Source organism: Periplaneta americana, chromosome 7, assembly GCF_040183065.1.
Source record: "Periplaneta americana isolate PAMFEO1 chromosome 7, P.americana_PAMFEO1_priV1, whole genome shotgun sequence".
NCBI lineage: Eukaryota > Metazoa > Arthropoda > Insecta > Blattodea > Blattidae > Periplaneta > Periplaneta americana.
In genome coordinates, this window is record NC_091123.1 from 73794965 (window position 1) to 73813300 (window position 18336).

Consider the following 18336-nt stretch of genomic DNA (forward strand, 5'->3'; position numbering starts at 1 on the left):
GTTTCCATTAGATGTCACTGTAATGAATTCAATTCAATGATAGATGACCTATTGTCAAGTGAATCATGTGAAGAACATAGGATGGAGCAAAAATTGAACATTGGAAGGACTGTGATGTTAAAATTACAGAGAGGTGGACTGAAACATTACAAATTATGAAAGACAAATAGCTTACATAAGTTTTACAAACATAATTCAGATTATAAGTTTTGTGTTAGGAATACCTGGCAGCAATGCATCATCAGAAACAGTGTTTTCATTGATGAATTCAATTTGATCTGACGAAAGGAATCAGTTTTCAGTTAAAACCATAAAGGGCAAGTTAATCACAAAATGTCTTTTCAAAATTGTGTCTTACATTGACTTCTATAGTTTTCCTGAAGGACAGGCTAACACTAATGTAATTTTAAAAATGTGTCTTGCATAGACTTTTATAGTTTCCTGAAGGAAAGGCAAATTCACTCATCAAAGAAATATGATGCAGATTGTACAGTTGATCTTCATGGAGAATGTTAAAATAGTTGAAAGATAATATGAGGCAAAAAATTTTGTTATGAAATAAGTTCAGATTACAGTGACAAGGATATGATGTAAGGTCCAATTAACCTGAAGTATTTTTAAACAGGCAAGTTAACCTAATTAATCCAAACTGGTTGTAATATAAAAAATGATTGTCAAAAATGACTTAAGTAAAAATATCCATGCTACTCTGTTATATACTTACTTACTTACTTACTTACAAATGGCTTTTAAGGAACCCGAAGGTTCATTGCCGCCCTCACATAAGCCCGCCAGCGGTCCCTATCCTGTGCAAGATTAATCCAATCTCTATCATCACACCCCACCTCCCTCAAATCCATTTTAATATTATCCTCCCATCTACGTCTCGGCCTCCCTAAAGGTCTTTTTCCCTCCGGTCTCCCAACTAACACTCTATATGCATTTCTGGATTCGCCCATACGTGCTACATGCCCTGCCCATCTCAAACGTCTGGATTTAATGTTCCTAATTATGTCAGGTGAAGAATACAATGCGTGCAGTTCTGTGTTGTGTAAATTTCTCCATTCTCCTGTAACTTCATCCCGCTTAGCCCCAAATATTTTCCTTAGCACCTTATTCTCAAACACCCTGAACCTATGTTCCTCTCTCAGAGTGAGAGTCCAAGTTTCACAACCATAAAGAACAACCGGTAATATAACTGTTTTATAAATTCTAACTTTCAGGTTTTTCGACAGCAGACTGGATGATAAGAGCTTCTCAACCGAATAATAACACGCATTTCCCATATTTATTCTGCGTTTAATTTCCTCCCGAGTGTCATTTATATTTGTTACTGTTGCTCCAAGATATTTGAATTTTTCCACCTCTTCGAAGGATAAATCTCCAATTTTTATATTTCCATTTCGTACAATATTCTGGTCACGAGACATAATCATATACTTTGTCTTTTCGGGATTTACTTCCAAACCGATCGCTCTACTTGCTTCAAGTAAAATTTCCGTGTTTTCCCTAATCGTTTGTGTATTTTCTCCTAACATATTCACGTCATCCGCATAGACAAGAAGCTGATGTAACCCGTTCAATTCCAAACCCTGCCTGTTATCCTGAACTTTCCTAATGGCATATTCTAGAGCGAAGTTAAAAAGTAAAGGTAATAGTGCATCTCCCTGCTTTAGCCCGCAGTGAATTGGATATACTTGCATAATTATTAGGCTATATGCTAATTATTGTAAACAGTGTACAGCAGTGCTATCATGGAGGTCATGCAGGGCCATATATCATATGGGAACCTACAATTTTTTCATTAATCGTATGGAGAAAAGAAAATTTTGTCTGTATGGAGCCATATGGCATATAGGTGCCTAAGTTTTGTATGCAGAGATCTGTACAGATCATAGATCATCTCTTGCTGTTCCTAATGTATTTTGTTTGATGTTCGTAAACAAAAATTGTCCACCTCTGCAGCACTGGAATCCAGCTCTGAGGATGGTGTGAAGAAACACCGAAACAGCTGTAAGCCGCACATGCTTACATAATTAACACGAGTAAGATCGCCATTTAATCAATTTTTTATCCATTTTGAATCTCGGATACACTACTTTTAACACTTGAATATGAATAATTAACTAGCGGACTTACTCGTATTAATTATGTAAGCCACACAGGCTTACATAATTAATACGAGTAAGTCCGCTACTTAATCACTCAATTATTTATATTCAAGTGTTAAAAAGTAGTGTACGAAAGATTCAACATGGACCAGAATAATGGTTGAAAAACAAGAAGTACTGCAAATACACACTCCAAGATTCATCGAGACAAGTGTGCATCTACGGAGGTGCTACATGGTGTACCCTTTAAATCAAACTTGTAGAATTAAAATGTAAAGCAAAACAATTTCTTTACTTCTTCTTTAATATTAAAAACAAATTATTAAATGACAGTCGGAGAGATAGAGAGAGAATAGTAAAATATATTTCAATGGATAAAACAAGGGGTGGGACATATGGCCAAGAAAAAAATTACCATGACAGCACTGGTGTACGGTACAGTATTTATTACTTTAAAATAAATAAAACTGGACCTTATTGCTCACTGACATTACATAAACATAAGTAATAATGAATGTTTAGATAAAATGTTGATTCATGTCAACTTTAATAAGTGTCCCGTTTTTTTATTTTGGAAAGCTGGTCACCCTGATCTAAGATTGTGATCTTTTTCCAGGCTCGGGAAGGTCTAATTCCCTCACTCCTTCTTCACATCCAACACCAATTTTGCTTATGAACCTACACTATTAGCTGAAGTAGGGTCTTCATAAATTTAATAAATGTTGTAGTGCTTTACGAACTTTGGTCTACGTGTTCAAATTATTATTATTATTATTATTATTATTATTATTATTATTATTATTATTATTATTATTATTATTACTACTTCGGAAAACGTATTATGTGTCTTTCTCGTGTTAACACGAGAAAGACACATAACACGTTTCCCGAAGTGAAATATTGTTAAAAGTTGTGTAATCAAGATGTACAATATATTACCGGTATTATTAATTTATTGTTACACCGAAACTTGTTGCTAGTTGTACTACGTAACTCCGTTAGATGGCAATAGTGGTCATGTAGGTTATGTGCGTGAGATATCTATATGACGAGAATGACGAGAAATAGGCGGAATTAGGTTTCGGCTTAACAAATAATACATTTGTCAACACTTTGAATTTAGTTATCACTCGTTGATTCTGTTTGTGATATTTTTGATTTATTTTAATATATATTTTTATATTTAAGGTATAGCAAAAGCAAGAAGGTAAGAGCGAAATGCACTCGTTTTCGTTTCTTCCTGCTGTCTTAAGAAATTCTGTGAATGTAAATAAATCATTCTTTTCAGACTATCTGAAGATAAGTGCTAGAATTTTGTCATATTATCCATGTGTAAACACACAACCATTTCGTGGTGTGCTTCTACATAGACGTTATCAGCAGTCACAGGTAAATTGAAGGAAGGGTAGAAAATTAAGGTATAGGCCTAGTAGACATTTATGAAAAAAAAAAAAATCTATTTATTTTCTTCTGCAAACACATGGTCATAGATTGATAAAAGTGTTATAAATCAGCAGTATTATATTGTTCTGTCAATAGAAGTTAGTAGGCCTAGGCCTATGTGATCCGGTTTCTAGCTATGTAGGCTAATACTTTGTTTTTCGACCACAACATACTTTATGTATTGGGCTGGGTAATTGTGTAAGTGAAAATGTAGGCCTAGCCATTCCATGGTTACGGTCCAGACATTTCGGATGGTTTATTCATCTTACAAACATTCTTTTTTAAGAGAAAGAAAATTTTGAAGTAGGCAATAAAGTTTCTTTTTGCTAGTTATTCAAATGTAATTTGTTTAAACTTTCAGGTCCTTGAATATGATCAGAAAAAAAAAAAAAAAACAAAAGATACCTTGTTACTGTCCAGACACACACAAATTATAGGTTTTTAAAACTTGTGAAAGTCTTTGAATTAAAGAAGACTTTATTCATGTTTAGTTTTTCTATTCATTCTACAATCATCATTTAGAAGCTCCATACATCAGACACTTCTAAATCAAAAGGATTTATTTGTAATAATTTGTAAATTTTTGTTACAGTTCAGACAAACTGTGATATGGTCCCAAATCACATAGGCCTATGTAACAGATTGCTCAACCTTATAGGCTTTGATGGTAACAACTTTTATAAATTTCACCACGCTGCCATCTAGCTACTGCATAAGAAAGAAGTCACGTTATAACTCTCATTTGAACAGAATGAGCAACTGTACTTCCATCTAGCAGTCATTCTCAATTGACGGTAGCAATCCTGGCGATTGTTCTCTTCTACATGTTACCAATTTTAACATGAGGATCGCCAATCTGTCATATTCTATATGTGATCAGGGATACAGTTTAGACACGACTGTATATCACACAGTAAGAAGAATGGAAACAGAGACATACCGTAGCTATTCACTGGATTGTAAATTGTTCACGATTGTTATTAAAAGTTTGGTGGGTTCACAATTCGAGTAATGACAGAAGCTGGTTCAAATTATTCATCATCTTGAATGGGCCATATACACTCTTTCTCATAAGGGTGCATGTACCTGAATTGTTATACTGTAGCTTATTTCATTATTGATACTCAAAACTAAAGCAGAGTATGGTATCTTGGCTCCCTGAAGCATAACCTCAACAAAGTCACCTAATTTACAGCCATTCCATATGGACAGGTGTGACGTTTACATAACATTTTTAACCAGTTTACTGTCTCCCAATATTTTGCAATGCATGCTATATCTCTTATACCTGGATCACAGTGTAGTACATTCAACTTTGCACCTGCAGTATAATTATTGTCGCAGAATTCTAACAATACTTAAGATAGCAGCATCGTAAATGTCCCAGGACGGATGTGACCAAAAAATGCACTTGCAATGAACACCTCTAATGAAAACAAGAAAACTCTGTGAACTAAATAAAACAAATATCTTGAGAATTTTTGTACTAAAGTTAATGTTATAAATGTTTCCTGTAATGATTGCACGTTTATACCTGGATTATTACATTTTAAAAATAACTATGCACAGGACTGGTGTGACTTTTTTAGGTGGACGGGTGTGATACTGTGAAGTTATATTTGGCCTATGTTTTGTGTATCAAAATAATGAAAATTTAAAACTAAAAATGATCCATATGATTTTAGGGAGGATTAAATTAAATACTAATTATCGTAATGAAATTTTTTAACAACATTACACAGTTATTCCATGCTAAACTAAGCCTGGACATTATTTTTTAAAGTTTAGTATTTCTTTCTGGAGACTAATAATAATAATAAATCCTTATTAGGGCCTATTTATATTTTACAGTAGAAATAAGTTCAAAAATTTAGTTCACTGTGTTTGCCTTTATTTTATGAACAAATGTGAAGTGTGCACATGCTGAGCTTCAGTATGAAAAATGATCAATGTTGACAGTGCTTAAATTGTTCCATCTTTTCATCAATCAGCTTATCTGTTGCCATCTTGTATACAGCATTAGTTTTCTTCCTCATTTTAAGACTTCATTCTAAAAGTAGGTAAGGTAGAATCCAAAAAAGTTTACTTGTTGAAGGAAAGGGAGAGAAATAGGAAGAGGCGAGCAAATGCAAAAAAAAAAAAGTTTATCTGCAGACATGAACAAACTGAAGCCCAAAGGACGTAAGGATGCTGAAAGGCAGAAGAGAGCAGCAGGCAAAGACTGGAAATGGAACTCCTGAGTTGGTTCTTACAAGCGTGTCACTTGGTTTGTAAGACAGTTGGAAGAGTGAAGAAGATGCTTTCTACAAGCCCAAATAAAAAACAGACGGTTATTAAAAAACTTTTGGAAGCAAATTCAGATGTTCTGAGTACAGTGTTCAAGAAAAGGAAGAAATCCTGGAAACAGGTTGTGGCAACTGAAGAAGATGGTGAAATTTAAAATTATGTGCTTGAGAGTGTGTGACGGAGAAAATGCTCAGATTTTCAGAATGGATGAAAATGATGTGTCTTATGTTTCATATGAAACACTGATAGGTATTCTTCCAGAACAAACTATAAAGGTTACAGGAAACAGACTCTGTTATGTATTTTCTAAAATTCTAGTGCCGAGGTCATGGAAAGCATGGGGCTCTACCTCCATGCCCCCCAAGTGCCTTCATGGCATGTTACGGGGATACCTTTACCTTTACCTTTACTGATGTTTTTGAACAATCTTAGAACTAAGTACTACTTCAGTTGATTTCTATGTTTCCTTCAACAAGTAAACTTTTTTGGATTTTTCATTTTCATTCAGTTTCTTTCTCAAAGTTTGTTTTGACGTTCTCCACTTTTCTCTCTTTTCCGTATTCGTCTATGAAAAATAAGAAGAGAGGAAAAACATTTGAAATATATTATTATGTTTTGGAGCAAGAACAAAATTGATATATATATTTTTTTAAATTATCCTTATTTGTGAGAATGAGCCTATATGACATGAACACATACAACAAGAGAAGTCACTTATAAAAATTCAATAATTCACTTTTCCGTAAGTAATAGTAAGTACAGTTTAATAACCTCAGTCATACTCTGTAGGACGGGTGTGACAGATATTAACCAGCACTTTTTTATGTCTTAATTCTGAATCAAGCAAGTGTAATATTCAGATTGTATTGATTAGTGACTCAGTCTTACTTCTGTAAACTTTTATTTCTTTTATAGTTTCTTATTAATAAATAAAATAAACTTCAGAGTAATTTTTGAAACAGGTGTGACACACACAACTGTTACCATTAACATAATTAAAACTCATTATCTACCTCACCTCCCTTTAGAATGAAGTCCTAAAATGAGGAAGAAAACTACTGCTGCAGATAAGATGGCAACATATGAGCTGATTGATGAAAAGAGGGAACAATTTAAGGACTGCCAACATTGATCATTTTTCACACTGAAGTTCAGTATGTGCACACTTCACATTTGTTCATAAAATAAACACAAACACAGGGAACTAAGTTGTTAAATTTATTTCTACTGTGAAGTATAAATAAGCCCAAATAAGGATTTATTATTAACTTATTAGTCTCCAGGAAGAAATACTAAACTTCAAAAAATGTTGTCCAGGCTTAGTTTAGCATGGAATGACTGTGTAATGTTGTTAAAAAATTTCATTATAATTATTAGTATTTAATTTAGTGCTCCCTAAAATAATATGGATCATTTTTAGTTTTAAATTTTCATTATTTTGATATACAAAACATAGACCAAATATAACTTCACAGTATCACACCCGTCCAACTGCAAAGTGTCACATCAGTTGTGTGCATAATTATTTTTAAAATGTTATAATCCAAATATAAATGTTTAATCATTCCAGGAAACCTTTATAAGTTAATACTAACTTTTAGTACAAAAATTCTCAAGGTATTTGTTTTATTAAGTTCACAGTTTTCTTGTTTTTATTAGCTCAGATGTTCACTGCAAGTGCATTTTTTGGTCACATCCATCCTCGGACATTTACGCTGCTGGTATCTTAAGTATTGTTAGAATTCTGCGACAATAAATTATACAGCAGGTATAAGAGATGTAGCATGCGGTTAAAAATGTTATACAAATGTCGCACCTGTCCACATGGAATGGCGGTAAATTAGGTGACTTTGTTGAGGTTATGCTTCAGGGAGCCAAGATACCATACTCTGCTTTAGTTTTGAGTATCAATAATGAAATAGGCTACTGTATATCACCTCAGGTACATGCACCCTTATGGGAAAGTGTGCATCTGGCCCAGTCAAGATGATGAATCATTTGAACCAGCTTCTGTCATTACCGAATTGTGAATCCACCAAACTTTTACTAACAATCCTGAACAATTTAAAATCCAATGAATAGCTATGTCTCTGTTTCCATTCTTCTTACTGTGCGATATAAATGTGAATGTGTTGCCATTGGATGTGACAGTGTCAGACCATGGCGTTGACATTCTGTATAATGTGAATCGACCTTTAGGGCCCTTTTATTCTTTATTCTGTATTAGATCCAAGGAAGTATGTTAAATTAAGGCAAAACCATTAATACCTTTAGTTGTAGGTCATTATCTTCCTTGCACATGGGCAGCCTGTCTTCTACTGATAGTGGATTTACAGCTGTACAGCAGGAATCATGTTAATTGGACCAAATTTAGAGGACTACAACTTACTGCAGACCTGAAAATTGTACCCCACCTACCTTAACCTAACTTCTCTATTCTTACTCTATCCTATACTAGCCTATGGCGAATTCTAAAATCTTGTAAAATTGAAACACTAAAATGCGTATTTTTTTGGGTACTTCAGTCTAATTAAGAACAGTGTAACAAAATATATGTAATAATTTATTAGATCTTGATCTTCAAATTAACATCTTAAATTACAAATTATCATATTAGTTGTCAGTCTGTAGTTTGTGTAACATTGACATGTTTTAACTTTCAATTTTTGCATTCCTTCTTGGAAGACTTGTTTAATCTGGACAGTATCTTATTATATGCAAATAACATATAATAACATTCTTCAATAATGAGAATTGCTAAAAGCTTTTATGAAAAATATATATATCCTATATATTTTTTTTCACAGAACATTCTTCCAGCAGATTCTTGCAAGACTGTGAAAGTAACAATTCACGAGAATATGAAGCTTGAATATCCAGTTGCTAGAAGGGATGAGAATGTGGTTGATGAGTACCATGGGGACAAGGTAAATGCAATAAGTTTTATTGTCATTCATTTCTTTTAACTGAAGAGCAGGAATTTTACTTTTACTTTCTCCTTAAAGTTGCATAAAATCGATTTCAGCGTCCTTTTATAGAAAATGTGGTTTTTTGTATTTGTGATTTCATATAAGCTAATTGGCAGATTTTGTCCATATTCAGTATTTAAGAACGAATTCTTATGTGTATGAAGTATATTTTTTACAGAACAGTTGAGGTGTTTTTATTTGAAAAATAATATGTTTTGGGGATTGGATGAAGAAAATCGGTTGTAATGATTTTTATACTTTTTTTTTTTTTTTTGCATAAGGTCATATGAAATGATAGACATTCAAAACATTTTTGTCAGAGAATTATTGTTTACATATTTTATTTATTGTTATAAATACTGTATATACAAATGATTTTTCAAAATTAACTTATCTCTAGTTATTGCGAAAGTACGTAGAACAAAAAAAAGAAGCTTTATTATTTTATTTTATTTTATTTTTTTTGTGAAAAAATGGTCTACAGATTTATGCCTCGAAAATTTCTTGAGGCAAAAATTTTAGGGCTTGGAGATCTCTACACGAATTGCTTTACAAAATGACTGGCATAACTTTATTTGTTGCAGAAATAAAAATAAAAATATGATACTATAAAAATTTACTTTCTGTAAAATTAAATCGTAAATGTTCTGTCAGAACTTCTGTTTGTCTCTTGCCACAATGAATTTAAAAACCAGACAGAGTTTAGTTCTGGTACAAGAATTATTGAAAACAAATGTTGGGTTATAATACATGCTGTTTAAAAAAGAGAAAAGACAAAGGCTGGAATACAGTTTCTTTGTAAGCACACTTACAGGATATTTGCCAATTAGATAATATGAAAGTCTTATAAAAATTAATACCTTTTAGCAGGCTACTTAAATTAGTTTAAATGGGTGAATATTCTGAAATGGGCAAATATGAATAACAAAACTGGAAAAAATATATTATATTAAATTGTGTACTTTTTTCTCACATTGATTACATTTGCTCCTATTATTGAAAATTCTGGTAACAGTTGAGCTTAAAAAAATTTTTTATGTGAGATTTTCTAATTTAAAAAAAAGCCAAGGGATTGTTGTTATTTTTCCCTTACAGCCCATTGTTTAAGGTATCTTCTGAACGGCTGCATTTCACATTTCACTTGTTTTCGAACATTTCTTTTTTCATTATCAGTCATATCTGCTATTTTCTTCCTTTTTTCATATTCTTTGCCATAGTCCCTTTTTTCTGCAACTCCTCTTCAGTCATATTTGTATCTTCTCCCTTTCATATTTCCTACTTTCATCATCAGACTTTTTTTCTTTCCTATAAACAATCACATGAAATAATATTCGAAGTTACTACAGGGACCATTGTTACAAATTAGTATAATTTCTGCAATAGTTCTGACAAAATAAATCGTTAAAAATATCATGGAGGTTAGATTTTTTAGTCGACAAACATTGTAATGTTTTGCATATACTACGAAAGTTTAATATATACAAACTATATTTAATGCCACCTGGGATGGGTGTTACCAATAGAAAACATAACATTCAGTCATCAGTGATGATTTTTGTATTTTTCAATGAAATAAATTACGACAATGGACGAAAAGTTTTTTAACTGGCGCCATGTTGACCTCTCATCACTACCAACCGTTAAAATTTACCACATGAAGCAAAATTGTCTTTTGTGTAGCTCTTTTATTTCGAGGGACCAGCGTTACGAAATTTTTGGGGACAAACTTTACGCTGAAGTTGTGTCCTTTCAGAATTAAACAAACAACAATTCATGTATTTCATAAGTATTTTAACTATTTATTTTTATAATCTTTGCCGAGGAAATAAAATCAAATTGAAGCATTCCGAGAAAAACTTAGTAAAACAGAGTAAAATGTAGTTGGGGACATAGGGACCATAGTTACATTTTGACGTTTGGACGTTATTTTTTAATTAATTTTAAAATTAATCCTTTTATGCTTTGTTTCCAACTAAAACATGTGAGAGTTAGTTAATTAAACGCAAAAGTAATCAGTTAACATTTTCAAGAAACTCCTTAAATCAGCCGGGACATACATTTACCCATTTCAAAATATTCACCCAAATACTAATTTTCTTAAATAACAAAGTAGTATTAGGAATGATTCCAATATACAAATAGCTATTTTATGCTAATATCCGCAAAATTAATTATATTTTACTTAAATAGGCTAATTCTACAGTTTATAAAATTAAGTCGGATATGTTACTTTTTGGGATTACAAAAGTGCTTTTTGTGTGAACTAAGAAAATGAAAGTCCTGTAATACTATATGCATAAAGTGACTCTACAATATGCCTATGCAGTGACCTTTACTGTCAGTTGTTACCAGAATGTACCAGTAGCTGTTATTGCACATGTCAGCCAATATTAATGTAAGAACTTATCGTTTAAGTAATTTATTACTTTAATATGGTTTATGGTCGTTAATGTGTCATGTAAAATATGGACGCGAAAAGGAAGAATGATCGATTATGAAGATAATATTTATTAGAATGTTTTATTTATATTGCTTCACATTACCTAATCGATCTAGAGCTACACCAGTGTGTTTGATTCATCAACAAACTGCTGAAGAACTCAAAAGTTCTAATACAAAAAAGGCACTATGATACCATGCACAAATAGTTAGCAGAAAAGTATACTCTTGGTAGCAGTCTTAACAAAACTAAAACAACTATCTTAGCAGAAAAGTATACTCTTGGTAGCAGCCTTAACAAAACTAAAACAACTATCTTACCTATAAACTATTCCACAGCACAGAGATTATAAACCAAGTCTGTGGCAGAACAAGAGAAATGCACTGAAGCCTCTTTATGCATATCTTAGATTTGTAGAAATCTATGAAGTCTTTTTACCGACACAGATGTAGTTTAAGAATGTAGCCTACATTGTAATTGGTGCTGCGAAGACATTATTTGAAGAAAAAAAATATGTTATTGATATTCTCTGATATGTTTATGACAGGTTTTCCAAACTCAAATACTGAGACATTCGAAAAGTAATGGCAACATAGTTATTGTTTCTCACTAAATTTGTTTAGATTGCTTTTGGCATTACATACTTCAAATATAGACCTCTGCCATGTCAAAGTACGTTGACAAATCCTTGGAAGACTGTGAACTCCATCTGCAGCATCATTTCTGAATCTTTTTTTCATTGATCAATCGAAAGCTGTTCAGATGCCAACTCTTGATTGAAAACGAATACCTCGCTTGCATCCATCTTGCAATAGTTCGGTATGGTAGGACTTCTCTCCCACAAGCTTCTTGTAATGCCATAAAGCACTGGGTTGCATTTTTTCCTCTTGCAACTTTTATTTTTATGAACGATCTTTGTTCATACCTACTGAACATTTTTAGGACGGTATTACTTAATACAAATCAGAAACAGTCCTTGTATTCATAAAATATGGTTACTTAAAGACTTTTAATATTCCATATTTATGCAACAATCACTCTTCAATTATGTACATAAGTGTTCTGCCCATGGGCAAGTCTTTCACTGCAAACCCAGCATTCCCCAATCATTTCTATTTTCTGCCTTCCTCTTAGTCTCCTCGCTCCTCTTTTACGAACTTTTTTATGCGAAGCACGTGACGAATGAGTCGTCAGTTTTTTGTGTTATTACAGGTGGAGTAGTTACGTTGTTTTGTCGTTGAGCAATTTACGGTGCCTGTAAGCCTTATTATTGAAATAGTAATATGGCCAGTGGTTCGTCAGAATCGAAAAAGAAGAAATCAGCTCTTTTAAGAGCAAAGTCGTGAATTTATATACAGGTTGCGTGAATATTTTGAGAAGGAGCGAGATAATGGAGGACCTCTTCTCCCTGTTACGAAAGTAGTAGATAGAGTTTGTGACGCTTTGAAGGTAGAGCAATGAATTGTTGTTCTCTGAACCTAAAGAATTTTATAAAAATCACTGATTTAAAAACTGAGTTCGGAAAAAGATTAAAATATTTTTTAAAATCAGTAATTTTATTTATATCAGTTAATTTAGTTTCGTTAATTTTTTAAATGGATTTAATTTAGTTTAGTTTATTTCATTTTTTATTAGCATTTTTAGCAAAAACTAATAATACATTTTTTGGCTGCATTGCATCTTGTTCATCTACTTCTGTTTTTCATATATTATGTATTCCACGAGTGACGGACGTGACATCTGGTAGAATATACCGGTATTATAAATCTTAATAAATAGTGTCTTACTTACTTCAATCCTTCATTTCTATTTGGTGTTAAGCATAAGGAAAATAAAACATGATGGCAGTTGTAAACATCTACCTTCATTCTTATCTGTAATTTACAAATGTATGGTATGATGAATGTGACCGTGGTTGAGCCTCAGATATGAGCAGTACAAGTATAGGTAATTATTTCTGCGAATAGGGAATTTTGTATTCTTATCAAAATATCTGTAATTTATATATGAAGTTCAACCACTGAAGGTTACACTCACCTTAATTTCATGCTAAATGATTTATAAATGTAAGTTTAAAAACATTTTAAGAATTGTGTGATGGATGTGACAGATAATGTGACAGGTGAGACACATAACAAAGAGTAGGCTTGTTAATATCATAATTAAGTTTAACACATTTGAGAAGAATGACGAAGTAAAAACCGTATTCTAACATAATATCAAGCTTAACTGAATGAAAAATATTCTTAAAGTAGTCAGTATATAGACAAATTAGTAATACATAAAAAAGTAATTAAAAAAATACGAAGTCTTATTTAAAAGTCACTAAATTTGAAAACTCTCCCGCTGTTCACTACAACAGAAGGAGAAATAATTTTCAGCACTTCATATTTTTATAGCATATGCTGTTCACAGGCTGAGACTATTTGTACTGACGTGGGACACCTGTATCAGCCATCACTAAAAATTGAATTTCTTCTGGAGAAATGGAGATGTTATTAAGTATCTTGGTGTTACATTTGAGGTTTGAGATAGTTTTTGATAAAACTGATCTTATTAAAAAACTAGAAAGTGATCTAAATAGCTTATCAACTTCCATACTTTTGAAACCAGATCAAAAACTTCACATTCTTAATCAATTTATATGGTCAGGATTTACTTATCATTTGTAATGTACTCCATTGAGCAAGATTCCAGTTTCTTTTGCTGAAGATGTCGATAAATTAATTCAGTCAGCTGTTAAAGAAGTGTTAAATCTATCACATGATTGTCCGAATAATATGCTTTATGCTCCTCGAAATGTTAGGGGATTGAACTTGGTTAAAATGAAATGGGAGGCTAATATTCAGCACTTGAATATTGTTAAGACATTACTCCAAGTTAATGATGAACATCTTCATATTAGTAGAAATTTAGTGTTCGAGATTGAAGAATCTTTACGAAATTTAGCAGTCCAATATAATAACAATTCTGTTCTACAAACTGGACATCAAATTAGAAAACATTTACAAAAGGAAGCCTATAATGCTTGGGCTAGTCTTCAGTATAAAGGAAAAGGAGTATCAGTTTTCCAAGATGAACCAAAAGTAAATTCTTGGATGAGTGACAGAAAAGGATTATCGTCATCAGAATGGACCACTGCCATTAAAATGCCATGCAATACTGCAGCAGTAAGATCTGTACCAGGGTGAACAACGACTTCACGACAATGTAGAACTCTGGGATGTGAGGCGACTGAGACTCTTGGTCATTTGCTAGGGTTGTGTCCTAAAGGAGATTTATTGCGCAATGTACGTCATCATAGTGTTTGCTCTTATATTGCCTCACATTTAAGGAAAAATAAAAATCTTGAAGTACATGAAGAAGTATACATTAGGGCCTATATATCTGAGGAGTAACAGATTAGTGGATTTAGTTGCTCTTAATAGACAGAAGAAGAAGGCAGTAATATTGGACCCAACTGTACGGTTCGAAAAGGATGTGTCTCGAGCCTTAGCGGTTGATCAAGAAAAACAAGTCATTTACCGCCCGTATGTTCCTCATTTGAGTGAGAGATATAATACAATTGATTACACATGGGAGGTGAGGCGTTTGCTTTTTGGTGCCTGTGGATCGGCGTATAAATATACTACTGACATTTTAAAACAATATGATATGACATCCCAAGATATTAAAAATATTTGTTTAATTATCTTAAAGAAAGCCATAGGCATTTTACATAATCATTTATATTATAATGTTTAATTTTTAAACTTTCTAAATTGCATATTGTACTATGATTGCTACCTACTATATTGTTTTTTATCTCTATTCCATATATGAATTTTTTTAAATTGTTTTCCGGACCTTTTGTAACATTTATCAACAGTTCCACACAGCTCTCCTTCTAACTATATCCTGGTTCTTTTGAAATGACACTTTCCAAATCATCAGACTCATTCGAAGAATAAATATCTTGGTATCTTAAATGTTTTGGCTTGATGTCTTTATTTATGTTACACACAATCATTTGTGATGCAGCCGTTTTTTTTTTTTAACAAATTATGTGTGTTGTATGGTCAGAAAAAGTGGCTGGATTGAATCTTTGGTACATCTGACATAGTGGACCACTGCTCAGAGAGTATTTGTTGATTTTTCAATATTGATTCTTTATTGATAAAAATAACTGAGATTACTTTAATTTCGTTCTTTGCACAGTCAAATTAGGATGATACTGATACACACATATTGTGAAAAAAGCAGCACGTGTTTTGGATGAAGCTGATTAAAATAAGACTTCTTTTATAGTTATTCCTCTTTCCTGCTTAAAAACTCAAAATCATCTTTGATAGTGAGCATCATGTAGGTATCTTTTCTGATGAAGGTTATGTTCCCTTGTTACAGAATTCTTTATGGACTTACGGGGTTAGGTACAGCTTACAGCAGTAAAATTTTTGGAAATATTCATATTCATTATTTTTTTCCTCCATTACTGTATATTGTACAATAATGAAAATTGGTATGTGTAAGATACTGTCCTTCTGCTATATGAAAAAAACACTTTTATGATTAAAAAAAATATGTGGGCCTATATATATTTTTTTTTCCAAAATTCAGAATGTTGGCAGTTCACTGTGCAGTGATGAAGCATTTCCCTCATAATTCATAAACTTGTTAACTTTTTCATGTTTTCTCTCTTTTATTTTATTGCTGAAACTCATGTTTACAATATCATGCTCTTTCAACTACATTCCTTAATAAATAATATTTTTTTGATTTTGTGTTAGAAGAAAATACTTATATTTGACCATTTTTTAAAATGAATTTATTTTTTATCAGACAATCTATCAAAGGTAGAGAAGTGATCTTGCATCATATTGTAGATATGATATGCATAAATACACACAAAAAATTTCATCACAGAATGTTGGATAATGCTTGAGTTATGTGGGAAACGCTTCATCACTGCACAGTGAACTGAATTTTGGAAATATATATATATATAAATATAAATAATTTTTTTAAATCGTAAAAATATTTTTTTTCGTATAGTAGAAGGACAGTGTTTTACACATACTAATTTTCATTATTGTACAAGACACAGTAATGGAGGAAAAAATGTTGAATATTTCCAAAATTTTACTGCTGTAAGCTGTACGTATCTCCTTAACTTCTTGTTTGCCTGCTGACTGAACACTGATGTTTTTGTTTCTTCAGTGATCCCAGGCTGTATGTAATATCATGTCCATCACAAACACTTTATTTCAGAATTTTACGAAAATTCACTTCTTCCCCATTCTTGATAACTGAAAATGTGGTTTTTGTCATGCTGTGCTTATCGTTTTTTCACGCATTATTGGACTCATCTTATGAAATATCTTGTGTTCCAGATACCTGATCCCTACAGATGGTTAGAAGATCCAGATTCTCCTGAGACAGCAAAGTTTGTTGAAGAGCAAAATTCGTTATCAAGACCCATCCTTGAAAACTGTCCTTCTCGTACAGATATAAACTCTCGACTAACAGAACTATGGAATTTCCCAAAGTATTCTTGTCCATATCGACATGGAGATAAATACTTTTTCTATATGAACACTGGGCTTCAAAATCAAAGGTTGATGTTATACTCCATCTAGAAGAAAAAAATCTTGAAAACATAAGATACAATTTTTTAGAGTTCTAATTAGGTACATTTGTTTGTGTTTTGTTGTAGTGTTTTGTATGTTCAAGATTCACTAGATTCTGAGCCCAAGGTGTTCTTAGATCCTAATCTCCTGTCCGATGATGGAACAGTAGCATTATCAAGAACACGTTTTTCTGAAGATGGTAAAGTCCTAGCTTATGGACTCAGTAGAAGTGGCTCAGACTGGGTAACAATACATTTCAAATCAGTAGAAACAGGTGAGATGTAATAATAAGTAAATTGCAAACATTTAGGTCTTGAAAATTAATAGATGCCGTAAATGGTTTAATTATACAACATAAATTACAAACAATAATGGAAGTAGTAGTAGGTATTAAATAGAAATGCCAAAGATAATATATAAATTAGGAATATAAATAAAGACTATGTATAGTGATTTGCCAGCCGAAAGTAGCTAAATGAATAAATAAGTTAACAAGACTGCGAATTTGGAAATAATGGTTCAATTAAGATAGCCGAAAAGATTATTGTTATTTACTTATCCATTGTGCAAGCAGGAAGTACTGAAAAAGTTAGACAGGATGAAGACTTCCACAGACTGACTGTCCAGAAGTTGATTGTGCTAGTCACTTGAAAGTTGTTGTTGTTTGTTGTTTTCTAATGCCAGACGTTTGACAGTAAAGTCATTTGACCTCTTGCACTCCAATAGTCACCAGAAAGTAGGGGTAAGAAGAATAAGGCATGACATTGCAGGATATGTGGAAGTTGGGAACTGTATGCAAACGATCTCTATATCTCAAAGGAATAGTCAGCTGATAGTGTCGCATTAAAAAAAAGGAGTATACTCGCTGCCATCATCATCATCATCATCATCATCATCATCAGTATCAGCATCTTCATGTACAGAGAGAATCTACGTCATTGAATTATCACTTCATCATATGATAGAAGCTGCAGTTGGGAATTTTTGTCCTCAAATATATTTACCTTAGTTGGAATCGAATTTGCATATCTTGGTTCAAGAGACAAGCACAGTAATCACTAGACCATTGTAACAGTTGCCTTTAGAAATATTATACAGGGTGTCCCAAAAATCTCCATACATAGGAAATGTAAGTTCAAATTAAAAATGTCACATAGTGTGCTCAATGTAGTCAACCCACTCCCCAGATCTCACATATTTTGATCTTTACCTCTGGGGTCACTTTAAGTTGCAGGTCCACCAGGAGAAAATCCGGGACTTGCAACATCTTAAAGGTGTCAGGAGAAAACAAGGAATGTTACGACACATAATTAACGAGAAAAACAAGTTTTAATAATTGAACATTCCAGGTTTTTAATCAGTGAATCAAATGTCCAACGTTACCGTACACGAACATTTCCACTTTTTTTTTCTGTGATTCGGCAGTTCTATAGTAACAGTTGCCACTTAGAGAATGTGCTGTATATCATAAAATCGCTAAA

General features: G+C 32.5%; 1 protein-coding gene across 3 annotated transcripts in view; it reads left to right on the forward strand.

The window, feature by feature from the left end:
* Positions 1 to 3131: 3131 nt before the first annotated feature.
* Positions 3132 to 18336, forward strand: part of LOC138703204 (prolyl endopeptidase) — a 52762-nt gene continuing 37557 nt past the window's right edge. Inside the window, exons 1-5 of one of the 3 annotated variants that reach the window (XM_069830905.1) lie at positions 3132 to 3318; positions 3400 to 3500; positions 8648 to 8767; positions 16619 to 16842; positions 16942 to 17129. In XM_069830905.1, the coding sequence (XP_069687006.1) occupies positions 8702 to 8767; positions 16619 to 16842; positions 16942 to 17129 (478 nt within the window). In that variant the 5' untranslated portion in view covers positions 3132 to 3318; positions 3400 to 3500; positions 8648 to 8701. The remainder of the gene's footprint in view (positions 3319 to 3399; positions 3501 to 8647; positions 8768 to 16618; positions 16843 to 16941; positions 17130 to 18336) is intronic. The other 2 variants (XM_069830903.1, XM_069830904.1) reach the window with 2 other exon arrangements.